Below are 27,809 nucleotides of genomic sequence, written 5' to 3'. Positions count from 1 at the left end.
TCATGGTAGAGTTGAAAATAGTGCTTGGATGAAAAGGAGTCAATAATGGAAACCATGCAGGAGCTTTAGCACTACCAGCAGTGCCAGTAAGTGCTCTGCCCAGAGAACTCATAAGAACAACAGTCATGGGGAGAACTATGCACCTATTGGACTTGTTCACCAGAAAGATTACATGCAAAATATATAGCCTCAATTTCATCAGTTTAACTGTGTTTGAATGATCTGTGAATTTTAGGGATAATGTGTATTTACCATGCATCTCTATAGGACCCTTATAGCTTGTTTTTATTTGCAACATTATAGACGTTATAAGCGTTCACTTAGGTGTAGCATATTTAATTTTTAATGGGCTAATGCTTGTTCTTTCAGGAGCGTTTCTCTATATACAAAGCAATTACTTTATTAACAGTGCTTGTTTAGCTCACCTAACCAGAGCAGTCATCTTAAGTCTTTTCATATCATGCCAGCATTTTTATTAATGGAATAGGGTTGTTCCTGTCTTAAATGTCTTTTGCAAATGTTTCCAGGCAGAATAAGACTGTGAATAACATAGCGTTCAGCTATGACTTTTGAATAGATACTTATTTTCCTGTCTGATTTTTGATAAGGGAAATACAGTAGCCACCACATAGACCATGTTTATGTCAGTGCACTTGATTTTTGTCTAAGGTAACTAGACAATATTTGTGTTCTTGCAGGGAGGATTTGAAGTAGAAGTAGCAGATGGAGTCAGGAGTTCTCTTTGTTCACATTTCCAAAGCACTCCCCAAAGCTTTTATTATTATTATTATTATTATTATTATTAATTATTATTATTATTATTTTCTTTAGGATCATGCTGCAAAGCCTGGCTGAAATTTTGAATTCCATCTTATTTTCTTAACGTCATTCTGTGATGTGTTGTTGTTTGGATTTCTTCCACACTTCCCCTTCATGAGGGTATGTGTACCCACAGACATTCACACAACTGTATCAAACAGAGTACTTTGATTTAAATCTTCGTTAAACCCCAAACTGCACATCCTAATTCATGACTAGAGTCTTACATGCAACATCTGCTTTTCAGCTACTAGTTTCACAAAGGCATTTCATGAATCCTTATGGCAACTCATTCTTTACTGAATTAAATCAGTTTCACACAACCCTCAGGATAATGAAATTTACTAAAAATAAATGAATAAATAGCATAATTATTCTGTTTCTATATTTGCAAAAACCGGGAATGACTCTCATTTTGGTCAAGCCCAAAACCATAACAATTCTCCTATAACATCAAAGGAACTGTCTTTATGTCAAACTGCTGTAAGCTAATAAAGAATTTGGCCAGGCCATTTTATACTGCATGGGAAATATATTATTTGCGATTAAGCTTCACAACCTCTTTTCTACCATACACCCCTGCTTCATCTAAGTCCCTGCCAGGATGCAGTAGAACATGACTAACGTACATTATATATTTGTTTATTCCTCTCCTTCCTTGGCAATAATCATGTGCAGTGACCAGTGGAGTATTTAGAATATACCCTATATAGTTACAATGGTCAAGGTAAGGTCAAAGATCCGAAGATTGCTTTTGCAGCAGGAGGTGGTGAGGTTTGTTTTAAGTCTTTGTTCCCGTGGGAATTTATTTGCTACTTTGGGTCAACTCTGAGGGAACTCTGTCTCTTGCACTGACACACTTGCAGATGTTTTACCAAAGCAGCTGCTCTGGCTAGGAATATTTTAATGTGACCATTTTATATGCTTTCCTCTCAGGATACGCAAGTGGGCTTGCATTGCCTTTACCTTTCCCCCATTCACAGAAAACAAAATCTTACTTATTTTTGCTCTTTCCACCTTTAGACTGAACCTAAATCCTTCAAGCTATATCAGTGGGAATGTTTTTATTTAACATTGCACTGTATTAAAAGCGGCTCCTATAAAGTACTACTGTTTTCTATCTCATTAATAGAGAAGATGTTCTCAGAAGGCACCACTTGGAGTTTTACAATTGCTGTAAAGTAACCATCCAAAGGCATTAAAAGATGAGGGACATAAAAATATTTCACAGTGGGAAATCTGGGAAAAGGGAAGCAAACAATGCAGAAAAACTGAAGTATACAGGAAAAATCCAGCATAATGGAAGAAACACATTGAAAAAAAAGGTTACTTAAAAATAGAAGAACATTTCACATTTGAAAAGTAAGGCAACTGTGATAAAATCTCATTAAAAAAAAAATTTAAAATATAAATACAAGCTACAGAACTTGAACAAAAAAGATGGCTGAATGGTCAACTTGCTGACTTTACTCACTATAAGTATTGTTATTTCAAAGTAGCATTGAACAGTGCTGCAGTCTAGCTTAGATGGAAGATTATAAAGGGTTTGATCACTACCTGCCACACAGAAGAACATTATTTTCCAGCAGACTAGGCCAAGGGTCTCATTTTAACAAGAAGACTTGCATAACTTTGAACATGCTTAATTTTTATAGCAACACATTCCCTTCAAATTAGATTAATTATCGCAGTGTTTTACCTTAAAAAGCTGTGATGAGATTCTGTAATTAAAAAAACTAATAATAAAAAATATTATAAGAAAAAAAAAGATGTTGTTGCTTCAGGTATAGCAGATTTCTTTCATTTTCTTCCACATTGAAACATTTCAGAACAATGGGCTCTGAAAACAACTTTTTCTGTTGACTCCTTTGCATTCTACCTTCATTTGTAGAGGCTCACAAGCAGCCATAATAACAGCCTCAAATAAATCTTTCAAAACACACCGCTTCTGAAGTATAAAAGAGATATGTCTCCATTTCTCTCTTATATGTATTTTCTCAAACCTTTTATTTTTCACAAAGGGATGCAGAGGTGACCTGACACAAACAATTTTTCTTGACAGAGTAATCAAAATTACCCTGCCTGAGTAAAGCTGAGAACTCTTTTCCTGAGTGCTACCTGGGAACATAAAGGCATATATTTTGTTTGTGTCTTTAGGAAACATAAGGACTACAGTGTAAAATAAGATAGATAATTATATTTACAGCTAGAGTCTTATCAGTCTTCTGATCTTTAAGAGAGGGATATCTTCCGTCTCACATGGAGACCCATTGACTTCATTGAATGTAACCATGAGGGTTTTGAGGATTATAATCGTAATGGGAACAGAGGTGATAATCTGTCATACCCGAGACACCTCAACACCTATCTTCTACCTCAAAAGGTAGCATACTCCCCAGGTTTTGACACCCTCCATGTGTAGAAGAATCTCTGTGATGTAGAGGATTTGCTGTCATCTGCTTTATTACGTTCTTATTACTAGGTAAAGACGTAAATACTCTGAACTGCACATTTCTACCAGATTGCAGACAAAGAAAGTGGAACTCGGCACAAGAGGGACAGATAGGCACTTCTGAGGGAATGTGACTATTACAAATGTTTATACTAAAGAAAAAAAAATCAACCAATGAAAATCCCCTTTACAGAGAAAAACCTCTCACATTTCTTGGCAGATTCTTGTCAGAATTCATGTTGCACCGTCCTCTCCCTCTCCCAATCCCTACCCCCCATCCTGGTCATCCACATTATCCTCAGGTCATCCAAACCTGTCTGGAGCTGCATACCTGTGTTTTCTTTGTATGGAAACCAAGGATGGGAGGGAAGAACAATCAGGTCTTAGCAAGGGCAAGGCATGCACTTGAGATGGGGATCAGACAAAGTCTAGACAGATTCCATAGCTTTTTTGTTGTTGTTGTTCTTCCCAGATCCTTTAATACTAACCATTTGGTCTTTATAAAACATCCAAAATGTGTATGTATTCATATTCCTTGTGTGAAACATAAAAAAAAAAAAATCTGCTGCAGTCTGCTATTCTGTTCTGAGTTTGTTATTGTAATATATGCAACGTCTTCTCCTGTTTCTTATATTATTTAAATATGTACATTAAAAACATTCAAAAAGACTAATTGGAAAAATACACGTCTGTAAAAATGGTTTTAACTCATTTGAGGGAAGACTGGGAGTTATTCAATGTGTACTTATTTATAAGAAATCAGTAAATGAAGGACTTTCAGATGGTGACTCTCTCTTTCACATCCGTTGTTGCCTTATATAAATTGTCTTGTACTTTCCAAGGGACAGAAGTTCCTACAGCTGCACTCATGCAGTGTGACGGGAGTCTCTGTGCCATACACAACCACTGCTGGCCACCTTCCCTGCACAAATCAGACAACAGCTCCATGGTAATGTGAAAGGTAGTAAAGTTGATCAGCAGAACTTTGATCAGCTGTTCTAACAATGCCGCTTTAAATGTTATACTATTAAACCAGTTATATATTAAAAAAAAAAAAAAAAAAAAAAGCTCTATGAGGATAAGCCTGGAAGATAATGGAGATAATGGCTTGAATAATGGGTCAATAGTTCCAGAGATTTTGAGAGACATGAGTGTAAGTCTGGAATTTATGCACATTCCTGGTATTTTCCCATCTCATTGGCACAGTAAAGCTTCTTAAATAATATGGAGTGGGAGAAATCAGCCACACCAGATGATTCATGTATGCTTCTGCCTCCACTCAGTTCCTATTTTAAACAACATCTCATTGAAGTTTATAATCAAATACTTACACATTCTCCTTTATGGTATTGGTAAGCAATGGTCCCTTTGTCTACAGTCTGTCTCATAAATATAAAGTCAACTGTTATTTCAAGTTGTATTAGATCTAGGTATAGAAGACCTTTGTTAACCTAAATAGTTTAAAATTTGCCTAGTTATAACTAATTTTCTTAGAACTCTGCAGTTAAATTTACATTGGCAAATTCACAGATTGCTCTTTGCCAAGAGAAATTTCATATGAAAAAAGACGTTTCACATCCACAGAGCTGATGAGTATGTCTGATAAAAAGATTGAATAATATGCTATCCGTAAAATATATACATTATTACTCTGTGAGTAGTAGTAAAGTTTAGGTAGCTTTTGCAGCAAATATCCTTGGGAAATTGGAGGTGCAGAATCTTTTTTTTTTTCTAGTCATTTGTTCTTTAATCTTGTTCTCTCTCTGAACAACAAAGACACCAAAAGGTAGCTGTTTTGGATTTAGTTCTCTTTTGAATTTTCCATCTTAAAAAGTATCACACTTATCAAAATCACTGATTTGAATTTGAGAAAGCTGACTTTCCCAACCTTTTTATATTTTGTTAGAGTCATACAGAACTGTGTTATTGTAGAAATTGTGTAATTGTAGAAATTCAAAAGGATACATATGAGAGATTCCCCTTCTCCCCCAAATATATAGAAAATAGGAAAAATGAAGGGTTATCAATTAAATCTGTGCCAAGCCCAACATAAGAGCTAAGAGAGATTCTACCATCCTTCTCTATGTGGATTTTTTTTTTTTGACAAAAATAGAAGTATCAGTGTACCATCCTTACCCTGAAAGTTTCACATAGCTTTGCAGCATCTAAAAGGCAGTTAGAAAGATGTTGATCTGCTATATCTTTTGAATTTCTAGTTTTTACAAAGTTTATTTACATCTGAAGTGTAGATTGGAAGCAAAACTGATTCAAAAATGGGATTTGAAAATAGTTGCAAGTTTGTATAATACCGTGGGAATACAATGTCAGGCAGACTGTACACAGGATGTCTGGCGTACATGTGAGGAGCCAACCTGGTTGGTCACTTGCAACATCTGCCATACGTTTGGATGGTTTATACCCGGTAAGCTCAGCCAAAATGCAGCACACTGACCAGTGGTGCTCAGGATGACTATGCTGTGTGTTTCTGATAGATCTGGCAATAACCACCAGAACATCTGCAGTGCCCACTCCTGTGTGATTTCTGAATGTCAAACAGTCTAATTAGAATCATTATTATGAATGCTGTGTCAAGTCTTTAAATATCTTGGTCAAACATATTTCATCTAACAGGACTGGTAAGGGGCTAGCATACCATTACTGTCATCAGTCCGTAGATTGACATGTCTCGGTCTTGAGTTGGAGATAGCTCTGACTTTATAGAGCTTTAACTGTCTTTCTCAGACTTCTTCCAGGTACTGTTCCACAAAGGCTTGTTAAGAAAGTAGGGCAGTTACCAGATAATCAGGAAATTCATCAAATTCATCCCATTATGAAAGAGTTTTTTTCATCATAATGCCCTCTTGAACTGCTCCAGTTTTATCTTTATGTAGACAGAAAAATAGCCCATCAGAGCTCTGAGGTTTATATTATCTGGCTATTTGTGAACTATAGAAATGACTACCACTGTTCAAATATATATAATTTAATTAGCATTTCATGAAATAGGCTTATCATTTCCATAGAACACACATTACTTTTACAGTCAAATAAAGTGCTAATAGCATTTGTTCAAATATCAGTGACTAATTCGATTATCATTTCAGATTTTGGCTAAATGTGAATTTGGTTATTATAAAGTTTATTAATATATATTAATTTTTCAGTCAGTTATTGTGGACCATATATGACATTCTTTACATTCTTTTTTTTTTTTTTTTTGGTAGCCGCAGGGTTAGGAATTCTTTTTATTTATTTATTTATTTATCTATCTATTTATTTATGTATTTAGTAAGTGGGTCCCTCTGGTACACTTGAGATATATTGAAGAACTCCAGTAATGTATATAATTGTTAACTGTGCTATTATGCTTGAATAACTGAATGGTACTCTTAATTCTATTAAAACATTCACAGTTTTAACTGAAATACAGTTTACGTAATAGATGCAGTTCACTTATCTACCTCATTCAAGTGTTTGCATCATACCTTTGTAATTTCTCATTAGCTAGCATGTCTGCCTTCTGCCACAAACTGACTTACTTTCCTGCCATCTGTTACAAACCCAATTTAATTATCAGTCACTATTACAAACGCAACAACAAATATTTTATACACCAGGGGTCTGCCCTTTCCCCATTGTCAGAATTATTGTGAGGTAATGTTTTCAAGTATAGCTTTCACAACAGATTAGTTTAAAAGATCTATTTCTATATGCATCAGCTTTTAAATAATATTAGATTCTAGATCTAGTAAGATTATTTAGTAATTCAAATGAAATCATATTTTCAAAAAGATTTACCTGTCTAATATTTTTACGTGGATATTTTCAAAATAAAACATTTTTTCAGAGTATTTCTACAATTTTAAGTCAGAGATAATTGCATTTATTCAAGATATTACATGTGTTACAACATTGTGAGTTATGAGAACCATCTGAACTAGAAAATCAAAAAGAAATGAGAGATCAATTTAAAAATGGGTAATTGTTACTAAATTAACAGGAAATTAACTAAAACTCAACAGTAAATATATAAGGGGAAAAATAAAGTATATGAAGAACTAAATAATCAATATATTTAGTGGGAAAACAATCTCAAACTGTATTCTAATCTCAATTAATTGAATATCAATACTAACATTCAAGAACAAAAATCTGAGCCGCATAGAAAGAATCCCCACAGTATATTTGTAGCACAGTAAATTTATATCATAATGCTGTTAAAATGGTTATTTTAAAATATACTAGCAACAATTTACAAAACATTTTAAACCTATATTATTATAGACATTGTATTTTAAGGTAAGAATTGCTCATCTTTTTTTCCACAGAATATTAGTTAGGAATGTGAGGTTTAATATGTAAATCGTGTTGCCTTTGTATTGTAATTATTTTTGTCATGTTACAATGTGCAAAATGGGAGTGTGGCATGGATTTCAACTTGCATTTTTTAACCTGTTTTTCCACTAAAAAATGGAAGAATTAACATTCTCCTCTATTTAGAGAATGATTTAGTTTGATAAGAAAAATACTGAGTTAAATGTTTCATAAAAACTCTTATCCTTTCAGATTGTTCAGGACTCTCATATTTTATAGAGATTAAGTTCCCAAATGTCCTGAATTTTCTGAATGTTTTCTTTTAGTCAATGTACAAAACTATCAGAAGACTATAGCTGTAAGACCTGTTTTTTTGTTTGTTTTTTTCCTGTGAGAAAATAGGTCTTCAACACTTTTAAAGAGTAATTGAAAAAAAAATCTGTTAGTTTATTAAAAATAAAAACAAAATCCAATAAAATAATTTGGAAAGTTGTCACACACACAAAAAAATCTACCTATCTATTGGATAACTTGTTTATGAATGGAATTAGGAACTAGCAGAAAATGCAATTTTAAAAAATCACATAAAATGCATGGGAAAAGGATAAAATTGTTACACTCCTTACATGAATATCTTTATGATTGCTTGTTGTCCAGATTAGCTTCATTTTTTTCACACATCAACCTCTATTAGATCTAAATATTATTTTCTCAAAATAATTTCCAGAATTGATTTGAGTATTGTGCTTAATTTCACAGAATGCATCCTTGTTTCTGATTGCTATTACTAACAAGTGTCCTTTAATCTTACTTCCTCAAACAGTTCTCAATATACAGGAGGACTTTCAGTGATATACCTGATTCATAACATTGACATTGTCTTTTAGACCCTGCATTGTTGTTTGTCACTTGACCAAACTTTATTTGTTATCAGATGTGCTTTATTAGCTTTCTATAGAATAGAATAGAATAGAATAGAATAGAATAGAATAGAATAGAATAGAATAGAATAGAATAGAATAGAATAGAATAGAATAGAATAGAATAATAGAATAATAGAATAATAGAATAATAGAATAATAGAATAATAGAATAATAGAATAATAATAGAATAGAATAATAGAATAGAACAGAACAGGAATAGGAATATTTCAGTTGGAAGTGACCTTCAAAGATCATCTCGTGCAATTGCATGACTATTTCAGGGATAACCAACAGTTAAAACATATTAATGAGGGCATTGTCCAACTGCCTCTTGAACACTGAGAAAAGGTTTTCTTTCTGGATCCTTGTCCAGGTAAATGTGTTGTCTTGGCCTCATTCAAAATTCTGGTAGACCTTCCTCTGTGATGTTCATAATCCTGCACTAAACTGGTTCAGATGTGAACACTAGCAGAGATTGTAAAGTATCATGTTGATACGGTGGACAAAAAGTGAAAGGAGGAATGTGAACTCAATATAAAGAAGGAGATTGGAGAATATGGTTGGATGTCAGTGGTTGAGGGAAGAGAGAAGTTGACCAGACAGGGATCCAGGACAGGTGTTAGGATAGCAAGAGGCACAAGCAGCTAGACAGGACTGGGAACAGTGACTGTGTTGGAGGACTCTACTAATGTCAAAGCAAGAGGCCTGGGGCTGAAGGTTGTTGTGGGAGGAAAGCAGACATTGGTTATTAGTACTGACAACCAGTATAGCATTTTATCAAAAGTGAATGAAATCTCCTGATGGTCCCTGTTACTGTGTTCTGGTAGAACATGGCAGAATTCCTTTCAGATGAAACTGAGATGCACTACAGATTCTCAGTCACTCTGCTCCCTTCTATGCACCACTAAGACTTTTGGCTGAGTAGACTATCTGTGGCCTTTAAGCCTAAGAAGCAACGTGGCTTGTATTCACATTCTTAGACTTAGCCTCAAGACTCTTTGTATTCACTATGCTGAACACTTGGCCTGGGTATTCTCTGGACTTCAAGTGACTTTAAGTCTTAGTAATTGCTTTTGTGTGATAACAAGAAATAATGTGATAGTTGGGGTATGGCCTGCCATAATTATAGTTTTGCAGATCCACATGAAAATGTATGATGCAATACATAGCACTAGGAAGTGTATACGAGGACAAGGTCTACAGAGATATGTGGATTGTCCTGGGCAGGGATAGCTAAACCTGGAACGTGCTCTATGCTGCACTGCTCTATCACTTCTACCTGGGTTTCCTCTGGGATAAAGATAGCTGGAACATCTTTGACAGCAAAGAGAAGGAGCTGTCACAGGTCCAATACAAATAAACGGGGGATCAGATCTGGAAGCAGCTATCAGATCTCGAAGAGAGCAAAGATGCAAAGGTTTTTGTTTGTTTGTTTTGTTTTTTAATGCATTTTTTCCACATTTATGTTTCATTGTTCACCTCTTCATTCATGTATTGACAACCTTGTCTTTCAATATTTGAGATTGCTCCTATTGGCAAGTTCAAGAGAGGAACAAAAAAGACCTGGTGTCCACTGAGTATGAACTGCATTCCTATCTCTAATCCAGAAAAGGGAAAAAATACTAGTGGTGTGATTGATGTTACGAAAATCCTATTCCACGTAGGACATTCCTAGATAACTCTGTCAGAATATAAAACTTCATAACAACTGATATGGATATTAACTGATTTTTATTGAATTATTCAACTGACATAAATATTTCTGTGATCAGCATTTCAGCAAATAATACCCTTTAACCTACATTTGACTGATGTTGAGATTTGCAAACTTATCCTTCATCATCATTTGACATATTTGTAAATGTCAAAGAAATGTACAAATAATTCAAGAAGTGGACTGTTTGGACAATACTCTCAAAAACATTATCAGATTATTTTTTTTATTTATTTTTTTTTTTGGGGGGGGGGGGGGCGGCGTGGTGGTGGTGGTATTCCTTTGGGGGCCAAGGAGTTGGACTCAATGATCCCTGTGGGTCCCTTCCAACTCAGATATTATGTGATTCTATGATTCTAAATAGGTGGCATATTAAAAAGTAGTGTGAGGCAGAGAGGTGATCAGACTTCAATTGCCAATATTCAAGGTTTTTTTGAGGCACTTTAAAATCCAGTGCAAGTCCTACATGCTCTGGACAAACTACTCTGGAATGTAGAGTTGGAAAGGACACCTCTTCCTTTAGACAGAAAAAGCTTTTCTTTTGTATATGAATTTCACATCTTGTCTGACCTGATTTCTATATTTGACAACAGTTTGGTTTGAGCTCTGAGGGAGATGCATTTCGAAAGGAGAAAAAAGCTCTGTTTGCAGCTGTTTCAAACCGCATGAACAGATTTCAGCCACCTTAGCTATTCCACTGGCAAATCTACATTTCATTCATAGAACTTCCACTGAGAATATTGATTGCAATTTCTAATACAGGCCTTGAAATATCTATGTGTTACACCATCTGGCCTTTATTTGTAGGTTTGCATAATAAAATAATTTTGAAGACCACAAAGTACAACTAGAATTACTCATTTATATATTTTTAATTTTAAACTTTAGTACATTTTTTTTTTTGGCTTAAATAGCTTTTTGGCAAAATTGCAGTATTTTTGTAAGTGATGACGTTGCCTGTTGCAAACTGGCTGTGCAGTGCTGACACCAGCAAGTCCAAATGCCAGCCAATACTATAAACAGCAGTAGCCCTGGGACAAGGATAGTAAATGAGCATACATCTAATTAAAGTTCTCTGATAGGATTAATCAGTTGACATTTTGCCACATAAATCAATAGCTGGATTTCTCCACCACCAAAAACCTTCCTTTTTGCTGAGGAAGCTATTCACCCTTAGCTAGAAAGTCAATGTTTGAGGCAGATGATTGATTTGCCCTACATTTTATGCATTCAGATTCAAAATACAAACAACAGATGGCTTTCTCAACAGTCCTAAACCTAGATTTGATTGGTATAATCCACTCAGCACTGCTGGAATTCAAACCCTGTAAACTTATAATGACCTATGGATTTCTCTTCTATTCCATCTCAAACATAACCTGTCCCATTTAGCAGGTACAATATCAAATGATTTAGACTTCCAAAAGGAGTACTGTAAGACAAGGACTACTCTGTCACTGTTAATAGCTGCCACAGCATTGAAGCAATGGGCAAAATAACTTCTCACTGGGCAGCACCTCATTAGGAGTGACCAGAAGAAACCAGGCTGCTCCCCAGATTACAGCCTTCACCAGTTGGACCCTCCAATTAGTGCATATTACTCAGAGCTGTTACTAGTTTGAATAGAAACTCTTGGGCTGGGCCTGAGAGGATTTGTCTTTTAATTAGGTAATTATAAATCCCTAATTATGGGCTCATAATCTTTCTAATATCTCTTCTTAACTTTGGCGCCAACTAGACCAGATGACTTGGACTTAGCCTCATCCTTGAGGAAAACGAGATTTTTTCTTCCAGAGATAAGAGTTGTTTTCTGTAGATCATGTGTGACTGGGTGTAAAGATTACTAGTGTTTCTTAAGCTGCTTAGACAAGACATTAAGGTGCTTTATATATGTATATATGTATGTATATATAGTAAATAATGAATAAATTCAAAGATGCTTTCTACAGCTGGATCTGCATCTGTAGACGAGCAATAACAAAACACGTAAGAACACTAGCATACATGCATTATAACTGTTATATTACACTTTTTTTTTTCCCATGGTAGGATGTAGAATTACACAAAGTTCAATAAAATTGATTGTAAACAAGAGGAAAATGGTCACTTTTTATCTACAATTCAAATAGCCTTCTATTTCCTTAGTGAGAGCTGGCACTGGTAAAAGATGTTACAAGACTGTTACACTTCCTCAGTGAAACTTTATTTACTCACAAGATCGGTTTAACTTCAAGAGTTACTTAAATCCAGAACTACATCAGAGAAAATAAAATAAATAAATAAATGAATTTAAGAATTTAAGAAAGAAAGAAAGAAAGAAAAAGAAAAACAAATTCACCTCAAAACTCAAAATGCAATTTAAGGAATATCAAACATATTTGAAAATCTGAGTCAAGTTCCAAGAATAACCATGGAAACAGAAAGGTAAGAGAGATTTTTAAAATAATATTGAGTATTACTCCTTAGAAAAAGTAACCTAAATTAAAAAGAAAACATGGTAAACAATTAGGCTAAGTAATCCCACATTAAATGAATCATATTGTTGGTTAACAAGAACTGTATGACTTTGATATGTGTTTGTTTTTCTGCTTAGATTTTTTCTTCCATCAATAACTGAAAACCCCAGAATTTGGTTCCATGAATACTTTCTGGTGCAACTTCTTCTGTAGCATACAGTAACTTCAGACTACAAATTTATAGATATAGATCTGATACATAAAGGGCTTTGTGTCAATCTCTGTGGTTAATCTGAGGCCCTTACTGTTTACAGCATTAATATACATCAGGAGATGATGCTTTTTAATTGTTCTCTCAAAAACACTGAAGAAGTGTTTTCAAATGCTGAGGACAAATAGGCAAAACAGATTTTGGAGTCATCTCCAAAAGAAAGCTGGAGCATTGGATGTGAAATCCACATACAAGACATGGAGAAAAGAAAAAGATATATTCAAGAGAGAAGGTGGTATGATTTAGCACACATTTTCCTCCACACAGATCTCCAATAAATTCTTGTCTTGGGAAAGAAATTTTTCAGTCTTCCATTCTTTTTGTGTTGGGTTCTGGTTATTGTGTGGGTTGAATAGCAAATATTTGGTAGTTCTGGGCCTACTGAAACTATTTGAAAACATAGTGGTTGGAGTAGGAATCGGGTGTCATGAATTGTGTGGAATTTATTTATTCTAAATCAGCTGTGCACTTTGAAATTGGTAAATCCAGTTCTTGACAAATATTACACTTTTACAATTATTTTTGAACTATGAGATGGAAATGCAGAGTTAAGGTCAATAAATAAAATCAAAATACTGCAGAATTAATTGCATACACCTCATCTAAATCACCGGGAAAGAAAAATGGAAAGACATGGAGATATTCCTAATGAGGGGTCAAATTTGTCTTTGCATCTCCCTGAGGATTCAACTGAATGCACAGAAATAAATTTGAAAGCAAATTCTACTTATAAAACCTCCATTGTATTGATGCATGCATCAGTTATTCTTATGAATAAGGATGGTATGCTATAGTTGTTTCACAGATAACCTAAGAAAATTTATAGCTCCCAAATGAATCAATTTTGGGAATAAGAATTTTTAAATGGTTAAAACTCATTTTTAATTAGGCTTGAGACAGAATTTTGGGTGCATGAATTCATGAAAACACTATCATTGCCACATATCCAGCTTTTTGAAACAGTCTGTAAAGAAATATTATGAACAGAAAGGTAAACAGAAGATACCTTTTTTTCCCTAGAATAATCTACATTGCAAGGTACACTTTGGGACACCGCTTACAAAAATCTATATTGCACTTATCCTTTTTTTTTTTTTAATACCTCTTAATGTTTTAATGTTTAAGATGAGCATTTTATTCTTCACCATTCTTAGAGGAACTCTAACACAGAACAATGATGTGTAAGGGGCAGTCCACAGGCCTCATTTTGTAATTATGTCCATTTTGATATGAGTAGTGTGACATGAAGAATTATTTTAGACCCTTCTCTATAACACTTTTTCCTTTTTCTGTAATTTGAAAATAGAAATGTTTTATAAATATGTGGTTTAAATAAGTGGGTCAGATTATCCAGTGACAAAATTCATCTGTAGCCTTCAGACGTGTCTTGATAACCAGTTTATGATAGCCAAGAAGCTGGCCCACATTTAGATTAAATATATACAACAGTTCTCACCAGTTTTCTCAATCTGTTATGTACAAGGTTGTTTCCTAATCATTTCAGTTGGGGGGGGGGGGGGGGGGGGGGGAGTCTGCCTTCTCCCCCATCCCCCCTTCCCCTCCTCCCCCTTTTTTTTTTTTAATCAGTTTTGGACACACTTTCCTCCCTGGTTAACCTAGCTCTGACTAGGATGAAAAAGGCATTGTCCTCTGCTGGAAGAGTTATGTGATGAGGAAACCACATTTGCAGGAGACAAGCTTGTGGTCAATTTTCTCCCTGTGTACAGAGCAAAGAAAAGGCTTTTTGTAAAGAAGAATTTAAAATAGGGTTTTCATGAATCATTGTTTGCTGGACATACCAGGGAAGTCTAAATTAAGGAAGACATCTTTTCACTTAGTTAGGGAAAGCCACAGTTCATAATTCTTTCAAAAACACACAATGGCAAACTTTGTATTATTTAGATACTGAAAGCCAAACCAGATTAGATTAAAAGCTGGCTAGCTATATTTTATAATTTTCTAGGAAGTTTGTTTTATGAGAATTGGAGGGGAAAAAACTTAACTGCAGTAGAACTGATCCGGAATTTCTGACTATATGGATACTCACTCGAAAATGTCAATATGCAAAAACTAACTTTTTATAGGAAAGAGAAAGTTTGGAACAAAAACCCCTTGAAATACTTCACAGTATCAAAAGAAGTTTCAGGTTTTATTTGAATTAGACAAAAACTTAACAGATCAAGAGCCTGGCTGATGTCCCATAGTCTTGAGGCATAGGAAAACAGGCTTCCAGTACAAAACATGTATGACAAGAAACATGAACAGAGATCTGTTATATTGCCAGTGAATGTCCTAGTGAGAGGGTTATATATTCTTGCCAAAACAATGCTATTTTTACAAGCTTTATCAGCTCCCAACAGGAGAAAAATACAGGTGCTACTTAACAGGCTGGTGATGGGACACACCTGAATTATGCAAGTCTGAGAAGTAATTCTCTGCACCAAGTGGGGCAGAACAGTAACTTTCTCTCTGTTTTTTCATAAAAAGAGAGGGAGGTAACCTCATGAGTCAAATTATCATCAACATTAATTATTAATAATTAATCTGAAATTATTAACTATTTATATCTTTAAACTATAATAGCATGTTAGTTTAAATCTTCCTACAATAAACTGTTCTACGAACATTTATGCCATTTTGTTTATCTAGGAAATAGTTTATTACTTTGGTTACGCTGTGAAATTTGTAATACAAGAAAGGTGAACATAGGTGAGTGAGGAAAATATGTTTACTAAAATTAACCCAAACTAAAACCAAGCTCCAAAGGATCTTATGTTTCATTTATGTCAAGATGTGGAAAGAAAAAATCCAGAGGGTCTTGGAGGAATGGATTATGTTACCAGATGAATTAAAAATTCTCAAATTAGGGATGTTTTAAATAGGAATCAATATTTTAGCAATGCAATCATAAGCCATAGAAATTTTTGAAACTGTGAAATAAAGCTAACCTTTTTAGTAATAGTAGTAGTATTAATAGTCTTCAACTTTATTGTTGTTTACTTACATTGTACTTCACAGTCATCATCTGGATGAGAGACAAGTATTCTGAAAGGACTGGAAGCACACACATCATCATTATTAAATTTTGATATTTCATTATAATTTTGATGAATTTATCCCTTATATTCAACCTTTAGTATTGTTCTTTGAATTGGTATAAAATTCAAGAAAAAAAATGTTACTAGCCTTTTACTTGAAGTCAGACAAAAATCTGTAGCTTGAGCCAAATTTTATTTTCTGTTCTGTTCATTCATGACTATAAATCAAAATTTGAAAAGATGTATATCCATGTGGATGAGAGACCAAGAAGTCATACTTGCAGCTTCATTACTCAACTGAAAATATTGTAATCCTTTATTTTTCCCTGAATGTTTTTATTTGGCAGAATACATCCTATATAGACAGTCCACTGACTGGGTCAAGTGCAAAAATTATACCGTATCCATGGTGCTGTTAGGGTGTAAAAGAAAAATAAAGGTTTGCAGAGAAAGTCAATCAAACAGTGCTACAGAAGGGGAAAAAATAAGGGCTTTGAGCAATATCCTTTTTAGGGTTCAAATAGAAACAATTTAAATACTTGCTGAGATTAACTATCTTAAACTGAACTGTGGTAATTAATTAGCTAGTTGGAGAGAAAAGGGCAGTTATTATCAGAGAAGAATATTAACAGAAAGAAGGTGATAAAAAACATCAGTTCTGTGAGCTACAGGAACAAACAAATGTTTATATACATTGTGGAAATAATAACTCTCCTCAGTCAAGTTTTAAAGATGTTATGAACTTCAATGCCATAAGTCATCTTCTGTGGATATTTTAAGCATTAAAGAAATGAAGAAAGAATAATTATTTTGAAAAGATTTTACTCCATATTCCTTCACTGACTGGCTTTGTGAGCTTGTTTGCATGCATAACTTCAGTTTCATAGGTGATTTTTGATCTATTAGCTAAAGGATGCTGCATTCAGGAATTCATGCATAAAGTCCACTGGATTTAAATAGTTAATTTTGTGTTGGGAGTACTTTTTGGTGTCTCTAGACAGGTAATGGCAAGAATTTTCTAATATAGAAACTAAGAAATTATCCTGAAAGATTATAAGATAAGGCTTTCATCATGTGGACTGAGCTGTTTACTAGGAAATCATGATTTTCTAAATTATTTGAGGAATTATGGTAAGCATTGGATTTTTCTGTGAAAACACTCAACAGCCAAACCACAAAAGCTCGCTTTAAATTCCACCAAAGTCAGTTCACAGCATGAAATCAAGTTTCAAGGTGGACCTAGATATAATCAGCATAATTAAAAGTTTAATTCATAAGCAAAGGGAAGAACATACTTTCATAACAAATAAAGGCCAGAGAAACCAAGATGAAGCAAGACAGAACTATATTCTCAATGCTACAGTCTTATTTCTACAGTTCTTTTCCTACTGGTTTATATCATCCAGCTCCTGGGAAATCAGGTGCTTCCTGCCAACTGAAGATCATTAACACTCTAAAAACAAACACATGGTTTTCTGTAGATCCTTATTAGCATAATATTAAGACTCTTGCTTTATAGGAAGACATTTTGATCTAACCTCAGACAGGCAGGAGTTTCACTGTGTTTGTTCGTTGTTTTTTAGATTAAATGTAACAAGAGTTTAGTTCATATCAGGTTGTAAAGAAATCAGGATAACGCTGAAAACAAGAAGAGAGGAAAAAATAAAGTTCATCTTTAAGTAACTTTGGACATCTGTAGTTGGAGAAGTTATTCTTCTATACACCCCAAGAACATAAATGCTTATAGTGTAAATGCTTACATTTATTAAAGTGAATGCCATTCTGAATTATTTTAAGAAGTAACCTTTAAGTTATGATGTCATGGTCTTAAGTCTGATTTGATTTCAGTGGCTTCAAATCAGCAACATACTTAAGCAATGGCCTAATTTTAAGCATATGAATAGTCCTATTGAAGTCAGTGAGATATTCACATATTAAAGATATGCTTCAGTGCTTTGCTGAATCAAAGCCTATGTGAGTAATATGCCACATATGTTTTTTCTTGTAATAACTCTGTTACATCACTTTACCTTTAGGTAGTAATTTCTCTACACACTGGAATTAATGTTTTCAGAAAGCTCTCTTAAAATTTTAAGATTTTGGCATTTTTAAAGCATATGCTGGTAAATTAGTAAGGCTTTTATTCTTTCCAGTGCTACATAATAGCAATAAAATCTAATAAAATATAATTCAATGTTTTGGCTACTGCATTAATTGAATAGTACAGCTGTTTCCATTGTGCAGCAAGGACTGAAAATATAATTAGAGACATGCTAACTTTTTTTTCAATGCCTCATATAAAAAAAAGAGATGAGCCTGAATAGTAATATCAGTTATCAAAGTAGTAAAAATCTTCTGAGTTGTTTAATAGTTAAACAGCTAAACACATCTATCACTCACCTCTCAAATCCTTAGATGTGTAGGTGGCCGTAAAAAGTTCAGAAAGTATCTGTATTTTCAAATGATTTTGTTGTCCTTCATCTGCAATTTATATGATGTCCTTGATGAAAGCATAAAACTACAGTATATCATAAACTGCAGGTTTTACACGTGCATCAGTCTCCCAGATCAGCTAAAAGAAGAAAGCTGGGTTGTAGTACAGTGGAACCTGAAGATGGAAACTGTGAAGAAGGAAACCTTGCTTCAGAAGTGTTTGACATTCTGTTTTGATCTCGGTTAACATCTGAGCAGAGCACAGTATTCTGGTCTTGGCAGGATATCTGGCCCCTTGAATCAGGATGGAGGAGTACTGCCAAGAACAGGTCATCCCAGCCTCAGTGCACTTCTCCAGCAGCTACACAGGAGGTGCAAACTCATCAGCTGGATGCAAATTAAATGCAGAATTTAGGTTTTTGACAACTTCCAACAGGATCTGCAGTAGGGTCAAAGCTTGGTTTTTCAAACAGGTAAGATATGCTATTTTCCTTGTAACTAACTTCCATATCAGTCAGAAACTCAGTATATTAAGATCTTCCCAAACAAGCCTCACTGTAAACTATTTATATATCAAGATATCCTACAGCAGTATTTATAAAAATAACTGAACTAGTGACATTAAGCTGAAAGGTAAGCAAAGGTGCTGAGTGTTAAACATATTAAGAGGGAGGGAAAATCTGTTAATCGTTTTATTAATGTTTTCTTTTCTGCAGAAATCCTTGAAAATGCTCGTAATTCTTTACAGCTGACAGGCTGCTGATTGTGCAGAAAGAAGAGGTTTTTGAGTCCCTTAACTCTAAGTCACAGTTGTTCCTTGTTTTGACTATTGGAGAATTAGTTCAATAACCTCCCAAATAGTGAGTGCCTATGCTCTTACAATATAAGTATAAGAAGGTCTGCATCTGAGAAAAATTATAGTCAAACAAATACTACATTGAAACACAAGTTTAATGAGTTACACTGGAGCTGTGTAAGAGACTGTCAAAGCCATTTTGCTCACATATGGATTTTTACAATGCTGTTACTTCACTTGTTTCAACAGATTTAGTTCTTATTTAAAGGATTCCCCTCTTTCCTACACACTAAGTGGCTCTCAAACATTCTCAGGCAGGAAGGGGCAGACAGGGTTGAGGCTTTGGGTCTGTGATCTTCTCTAACTGGTTACAATGCCCACAGTAAAGTCCATGAGGCTCATCTGTCCATGTTGTTTAGCACTAGTACTGTCTTGAGGACTGTCATTAAAACACCTTCATAAAACCTCCAGTGAGAAACCACTCACTTTTATGCACGTCTGATGCATGTCTCCAAGCAGAGTGAATATTCTCCAATTTGAACAGGCACATACCTGCTACAAGTCTTAGTGCTCAAATCCACCAACACATTTTACAGAATCACAGAACAGCTGAGGTTGGAAAGGACCTCTGGAGAGTCCAACCTCTCTGCCAAGCAGGGTCACCTACAGCACATTGCACAAGATCACATCCAGGAGGGTTTTGAATATCTACTGAAAAGAAGACTATTCCTGCAAGGCAGACGAAGCTTTCTTTAGCTAAGACAGACTATTCCCATGCCCTCGTTCACTATGTGCCTTTTCAAAACTCTTCAGAACATGTGGGGCACTAGGTTGTCCCTGTCAATTTCACTGTCCATACAGTACTATATTTGCCAGGTGGGAGTCAAGCATTTTGTAGGAAAGAGATATGTTTCAGACCACAAGTGAAGACAGAAGCATATTTCTTCTACAATAAAGAACAAAGTTTTCCAGGAATTCCAACTAAATTTTGAGGCTTTTTGTCTTTCCTAACCAGTGTCTCCTGCTTTAGTTGGCCAACAAGATGGAGCCTGACTAGCAGTTGGTGTCACATGACCTCCAAGTAACAACAGCTATTCACCATCTTGTGTGGTTCTACAGCTGTCCACCACTGAGTTTTCTCCCATTTCTCTTCTGCTTTTATCACTTTTTTCATATTTTCAAGACAAAAACGAGTAGGAGAATTCATCTATTCCTTCCCTCCAAGAGCCATTGCTTGACTGAAAAAGAGATGGTATCTAATATCCTCACAATAGGAAATAATTTGATAAATTTATATTTTCAAATATTTGGGGTCTTTTTAGATATATTTTTAAAGTTATATATATATATATATCTTGGTAAATATATCTCCAAATTTTTGGCATAAATGTTTTTGCTGAATTGCTAGACATGCTGAGGTTCCTGTATGAAAACATTTTTTCACAGACTAATATTTTATGCTGACAGAAGCATTCTGGAAGCTTTTATTTATTTATTTTTTCCTCAACAACAACAACAAAAACAACAAACAAACTTACAAATTAAAATGAAAATGCTGGTATCAAATTGTGTATATTGTTCAGTGTGAGCATGCTCTTCATGTTTACCTGAGGACAATGTTAAACTTCAATAGTGAATTGAGTTAAGAAAACTTTTTATTAGCAACATATAAGGTCAAGCAGTAGTTAGAAAAATAAGATTTAAATATTCAGTATCATATATATATATATACATTATACCAGAAAAAAAATGAATGTTTTCCAAAAAGCCTTTTTTTGCTACTTGAAGTATTATCACCTGGTGAATCTTAAATCTTGTATTCACTGTGATCTCCTTTGCACTCCTAAATTTCAGATAAATTACTGGGTTAATTCAGGTGACTGCCTTTATAAATTAAATCTCAGAATAGCAGGAACAAATAACAAAGTACAGAGCAGACAATTACATCAACATATAGGAATTATGGAGGGTTTGCCAGAAACACCAATCTCATGTGGAGACAGGAAGAATTACCGTGGGGTAATTCTGGCATTGGGAAGTATCCTGGCATTAGGAAGAATGAAAGAAGAAGTTCTTATTTCCAGCAAATAAGAGTGGAAGACTGAGTGTATATATATAAAATAATAATAATAAAATCTAATGTTAATCCAGGAGGGGTTCAAAATAATGATCAAAGCTGCCAGCAGTTCTCAGGCTAGTGGCTGCTTGGTGTTAGGACCATGCCATCATATCAGTCCTACACCTGTTTAACCCCCAACTCCCTTGTTATCCACATGCAATCTCCCTTTGCTGTTTGGAATTTGTTTGTTTTTATGGCTAATGGGCATGGGTAAAAGCCAAAGTGAAATTTAGTTTATGTTGGCATCTCTCTACTTCACAGTGAGAATGCAGAATCATTAATATTCCTCCCATGACCTTTCTCTATATGTAGCTACATCGAGTTCAGAGTGGTGTAGTTCTGGTGGCTCCAGATACGGAGTATGTTTTGTGATCCTTCTAGAACTATAGCAGTATGCAATGATGGCTAGAAATGACTGGTTTTGACTCTATTGAACTGATTTACCTTGTTTTTATAGCAGGGTAGTCAAAACTGGACTCCAGCTGAGATCTCATGTTTGCAGGATAAAGAGAAATTACCTCCTCTGTGTTACTTGTCACAACCTGTTAATTGTCAATAGCATCACATTTTTCACCTGGATTTAGTTTGTGATCCACTCTAACTTCCTTTCATCAATCCTTTTTTTGCTGCTTGTCATGTTGTTCTTGATTTTCTGTTTGCATATTCAATCTCTCAGATTTTTTGTCGTTGTTGCTGTGCTGCTTTTGGACCACATCTCCAATTTGTAGGGATCGGTTTGAGTGGCAGTCATGGTCTCCAGTGAGCTTCCCATTTTCTATGTGACTTACAAACAGGGTGGGTAGACTCTGTGCTGTCATTCATATGTTTAATGAAAGGATGGAATAGAAGAGGGTGCCACAGAAATATGTTGCTAATTTGTGAGAAAAATGTTGACAACTTCTCTTTGAGTATGTTTTTTTTGTGCATTTCTCATTGAGTGATTTGTTCAAGATATTATTTCCTTCTCTGGCTTAAGAGAATGTCATGCAAAGCAATGTCAAAAAAAAAAAAAAACAATTGGAATATGTAACTCTTTTCATTTTATCTAAGACATTTCCAAAAGGAATAGAAACCTGAAAACTTTATTTATTTATTTATTTATTTATTTATTTTCCCTCTTATTAGTCCCATTGCCATTTTTCTTCCTCCTTCTCAGTTTCATAATTCTTTTTTTTTTTTTTTTTTTTTTCTGCCTCAGGCTCAAACAGACATAATGCTAAACACAGTGAAGGAGAAAATGTGCACCATATCACAATATAATACTTCCGTAATGGACAAGAGCAGATGAATTCATCTGATTCATTCAAAAGTAACATTGAACTTAGGGTTAAATTCTGCTACCTTTAATCATAGTACTCCATACCTCAAGTACTACTATTGACTTCAGAGAGATGGGTGTCTTGCATGTTTTACAGCAGCCTTGAGCAAACTATAATGCAAAGAATCTTGAGTAAGTAACTTCTGTGTTTGTCCAGAGAAGTGTGCCTCTAAGTGTGTTTAAAGAGAAAGCAGACAAAGAAAAAATATGTTTGATGTAAAATCAGTGTTTCTTGATATTTAATAATACTTGCTTTTTAATTTTTGTTTTATTGTTGTTGTGGTTTAACCCGGCTGGCAGCTAAACACCACACAGCCGTTCGCTCACCCTCCCCCCTCCCTCTCTGGGATGGGGGGAGAGAAACGGGAAAGTGAAGCCTGTGAGTTGAGATAAAGACAGTTTATTAAGACAGGAAAATAATAATAACAATAATAATAATAATAGTGATAATGGTAATAGTATTAACAATAATAATGTGTAAGAAAACAAGTGATGCACAATGCAATTGCTCACCACCCGCTGACCGATGCCCAGCCTATTCCCGAGCAGCCGGCCCCCCCACCCCGGCCAGCCACCCCTATATATTGTTTAGCATGACGTCAGATGGTATGGAATACCCCTTTGGCCAGTTTGGGTCAGCTGTCCTGGGTCTGTCCCCTCCCAGCTCCTGCTGCACCCCCAGCCTGCTCGCTGGCAGGACAGAGCAAGAAGCCGAAAAGTCCTTGGCCTGGTGTAAACACTGCTCTGCAACAATTAAAACATCAGCATGTTATCAGCGCTCTTCTCATCCTAATCCAAAACATAGCACCCTACCAGCTACTATGAGCTACTTAACTCTGTCCTAACTGGAACCAGGACAGATATCCACCCCTTATTCCATACCATTTATGTCATGCTCAGGTTACACTCTGTCCAATACATTCTAATTAATCACCATTTTCATCTATGATATATAGCAATCATGGTAGTGATGACATACATTATTATATAATAATTAACATACTACAATTCAACTCATGAGCTATTCTCACCCAGTATCAAATCCCCTTGAGGTACACACCGGACCTCCCCATTCTTTTGCATTACCCACCAAGTGCATCCAGGTCCCTGAGCAAAAGCAATTCCACGAATGGGTTTGCCTTTTCCTGAGGCAGGAGTAGCCCAGACTGTTTTACCCAGCATGTTTCTTACGTGCACTACAGGAACTTTATCCCCTTCTACAGTGCGTAACAGGTTTGATTGGGCAGGTCCAGCTCGGTTGGCAGATCCCCTGGTATTGACTAACCAGGTGGCCTTTGCCAAATGTGTATCCCAATTTTTGAATGTCCCAGCACCCATTGCTTTCAGTGTAGTCTTCAACAGTCCATTGTATCGTTCAACTTTTCCAGAGGCTGGTGCATGATAGGGGATGTGATACACCCACTCAATACCATGTTCTTTGGCCCAAGTGTCTATAAGGTTGTTTCGGAAATGAGTCCCGTTGTCTGACTCAATTCTCTCTGGGGTGCCATGTCGCCATAAGACTTGCTTTTCAAGGCCCAGGATAGTGTTCCGGGCGGTGGCATGGGGCACAGGATATGTTTCCAGCCATCCGGTGGTTGCTTCCACCATTGTAAGTACGTGGCGCTTGCCGTTGCGGGTTTGAGGGAGTGTGATGTAATCAATCTGCCAGGCCTCTCCATATTTATATTTCAGCCATCGTCCTCCATACCAAAGAGGTTTTGACCGTTTGGCTTGCTTGATTGCAGCACATGTTTCACAGTCATGAATAACCTGTGCTATAGTGTCCATGGTCAGGTCCACCCCTCGATCACGAGCCCATCTGTAGGTTGCATCTCTACCTTGATGGCCTGAGGTGTCATGGGCCCATCGGGCTATAAATAATTCACCTTTATGTTGCCAGTCCAGGTCCACCTGAGCCACTTCAATCTTAGCAGCCTGATCCACCTGCTGGTTGTTTTGGTGTTCTTCAGTAGCCCGATTCTTGGGCACATGAGCATCTACATGGCGTACCTTTACAACCAGGTTCTCTACCCGGGCAGCAATATCTTGCCACAATGCCGCAGCCCAGATGGGCTTGCCCCTGCGCTGCCAGTTGTTCTGCTTCCATTGCTGTAACCACCCCCACAGGGCATTTGCTACCATCCATGAATCAGTATAGAGATAGAGAACTGGCCACTTTTCTCGTTCAGCAATATCTAAAGCCAGCTGAATGGCTTTTACTTCTGCAAACTGACTCGATTCACCTTCTCCCTCAGCAGCTTCTGCAACTCGTCGTGTAGGACTCCATACAGCAGCTTTCCATCTCCGATGCTTTCCCACAATACGACAGGACCCGTCAGTGAACAAGGCATATTTCTTCTCATTTTCCGGTAGCTTGTTGTACAGGGGGGCTTCTTCAGCACGAACCACCTCCTCCTCTGGTGATATCCCAAAGTATTTGCCTTCTGGCCAGTCCATAATCACCTCCAAGATTCCTGGGCGACTGGGGTTTCCTATTCGAGCCCGCTGAGTAATCAGTGCAACCCACTTGCTCCATGTAGCATCAGTTGCATGATGCGTAGAGGGGACCCTTCCTTTGAACATCCAGCCTAGTACCGGCAGTCGGGGTGCCAGGAGGAGCTGCGCTTCAGTACCGACCACTTCCGAAGCAGATCGAACTCCTTCATATGCTGCCAATATCTCCTTTTCAGTTGGAGTATAGCGGGCTTCAGATCCTCTGTATCCCCGACTCCAAAACCCCAGGGGTCGACCTTGAGTTTCCCCAGGTTCTTTCTGCCAGAGGCTCCAGGTGGGACCATTCTCTCCGGCTGCGGTGTAGAGCACATTCTTTACATCTGGTCCTGTTCGGACTGGCCCGAGGGCTACTGCATGAACTATTTCCTGCTTAATTTGTTCAAAGGCTTGTCGTTGCTCAGGGCCCCATTCAAAAGCATTCTTCTTACGGGTTACTTGGTAGAGCGGGTTTACAATCAGACTGTAATTTGGAATATGCATTCTCCAAAACCCCACGACACCTAGGAAAGTTTGTGTTTCTTTTTTGCTAGTTGGTGGAGACATAGCTGTTATTTTGTTGATCACATCCATTGGGATTTGACGGCGTCCATCTTGCCATTTTATTCCTAAAAACTGGATCTCTCGTGCAGGTCCTTTAACTTTATTCTGTTTTATGGCAAAACCGGCCTTCAGAAGGATTTGGACTATTTTCTTCCCTTTCTCGAAAACTTCTTCTGCAGTGTCACCCCACACAATGATGTCATCGATGTACTGCAGGTGTTCAGGAGCTTCCCCCTGCTCCAGCGCAGACTGGATCAGTCCATGGCAAATGGTAGGGCTGTGTTTCCACCCCTGGGGCAGCCGATTCCAAGTATATTGGACTCCCCTCCAAGTGAAAGCAAACTGTGGCCTGCACTGTGCTGCTAGAGGGATGGAGAAAAATGCATTAGCGATATCAATTGTGGCATACCACTTGGCTGCCTTTGATTCCAGTTCATACTGGAGTTCTAGCATGTCCGGCACTGCAGCACTCAGTGGTGGCGTGACTTCGTTCAGGCCACGATAGTCCACTGTTAGTCTCCACTCACCATTAGACTTTCGCACTGGCCATATGGGACTATTAAAAGGTGAATGAGTCTTGCTGATCACTCCTTGGCTCTCCAGTTGACGAATTAGCTTATGGATGGGACTCAGGGAGTCTCGGTTGGTGCGATATTGCCGCCGGTGCACAGTTGTGGTAGCGATCGGCACTTGCTGTTCTTCAACCCTCAGCAACCCCACAACAGAAGGGTCCTCTGAGAGACCAGGCAAGGTAGACAACTGTTTAATGTCCTCTGTCTCCAAAGCAGCTATGCCAAAAGCCCAGCGGAACCCTTTTGGGTCCTTGAAATATCCTCTTCTAAGATAGTCTATGCCAAGGATGCACGGAGCATCTGGGCCAGTCACAATACGGTGCTTTTGCCACTCATTACCAGTTAGACTCACTTCAGCCTCCAATACAGTTAACTGCTGGGATCCCCCCGTCACACCATAAATACAGATGGGCTCTGGCCCTTTATAGCTTGATGGCATTAGAGTACATTGTGCACCGGTGTCTACCAAAGCCTTATACTTCTGTGCGTCTGACGTGCCAGGCCATCGAATCCACACAGTCCAATAAACTCGATTGTCCCTTTCCTCCCCCTGGCTGGAGGCAGGGCCCCTCTAGTCCTGGTCAGAATCTTCATTTCTGTGTTTAAAGGACTGCCTGCTGGAAGTTGGAGCAGCAAACCTTTCAGAGAACTCCTTTTTCCCAATTGTTTTCCTTTGCAATTCACGTACCCGTGCCTCTAGGGTCGCAGTAGATTTTCCATCCCATTTTCTCATGTCCTCTCCATGGTCACGTAGGTAAAACCACAGGGTGGCGCGGTGTGTGTGCCCACCATATTGTCTTCCTTGCATAGATGAACGTTTACCCCTAATAGCTGAGACACTGGTTTGTACAGGTGGGGAGGAAAATAAACTCTCTTTAAGTTGGTGGATCTCTTCAGAAAGTTTCTCCAAGGTATTCTCTTTTAGCTGGTGGACACTAGTTCGTTCAGGTGAAGGGGAAGATAATCTTTCTTCAAGTTGGTGGATCTTTTCAGAAAGTTTCTCCAAAGCATTCTCTTTTAGCTGGTGGACACTGGTTCGTTCAGGTGAAGGGGAAGATAATCTTTCTTCAAGTTGGTGGATCTTTTCAGAAAGTTTCTCCAAAGCATTCTCTTTTAGCTGGTGGACACTGGTTCGTTCAGGTGAAGGGGAAGATAATCTTTCTTCAAGTTGGTGGATCTTTTCAGAAAGTTTCTCTAAAGCATTCTCTTTTAGCTGGTGGACACTGGTTCGTTCAGGTGGAGGGGAAGATAAATTCTCTTTAAGTTGGTGGACCTCTTCAGAGAGTTTCTCCACAGCTGAGACACAGGCCTTTAGGGAAGAGGAGAGATTTCCTTCGTACTGCCGGAGTATTTTAGTCACTTCATTCACTGTGGGATTCTCCTCCGTTTTCCAGGCTAGTATTGCCAATGAGTTGGCATATGATGATGGGGCACTCCGTACAAACTTCCGCCACATGGGTGGTGTACACTGGACTGCATCTGGATCTGCGGATGTTTGTGCGTCATCTAGGTCCTTATAAATTACT

General features: G+C 37.0%; 1 protein-coding gene across 1 annotated transcript in view; it reads right to left on the bottom strand.

Moving 5' to 3' along the window:
• The window catches only part of LOC308192092 (uncharacterized protein), a 191,084-nt gene extending 164,360 nt beyond the window's left edge, over positions 1-26,724 (bottom strand). The window contains exon 1 of the mRNA XM_080585276.1: positions 23,168-26,724. Within this exon, the coding sequence (XP_080441402.1) occupies positions 23,669-26,722 (3,054 nt within the window). The 5' untranslated portion in view covers positions 26,723-26,724 and the 3' untranslated portion in view covers positions 23,168-23,668. The remainder of the gene's footprint in view (positions 1-23,167) is intronic.
• Positions 26,725-27,809: the final 1,085 nt, after the last annotated feature.

This window comes from Anser brachyrhynchus (assembly GCF_964034855.1).
Source record: "Anser brachyrhynchus genome assembly, chromosome: 3".
Taxonomy (NCBI): domain Eukaryota; kingdom Metazoa; phylum Chordata; class Aves; order Anseriformes; family Anatidae; genus Anser; species Anser brachyrhynchus.
Note: the sequence above shows the minus strand (reverse complement) of the source record. Positions and strands in the feature narration are given on the sequence as shown.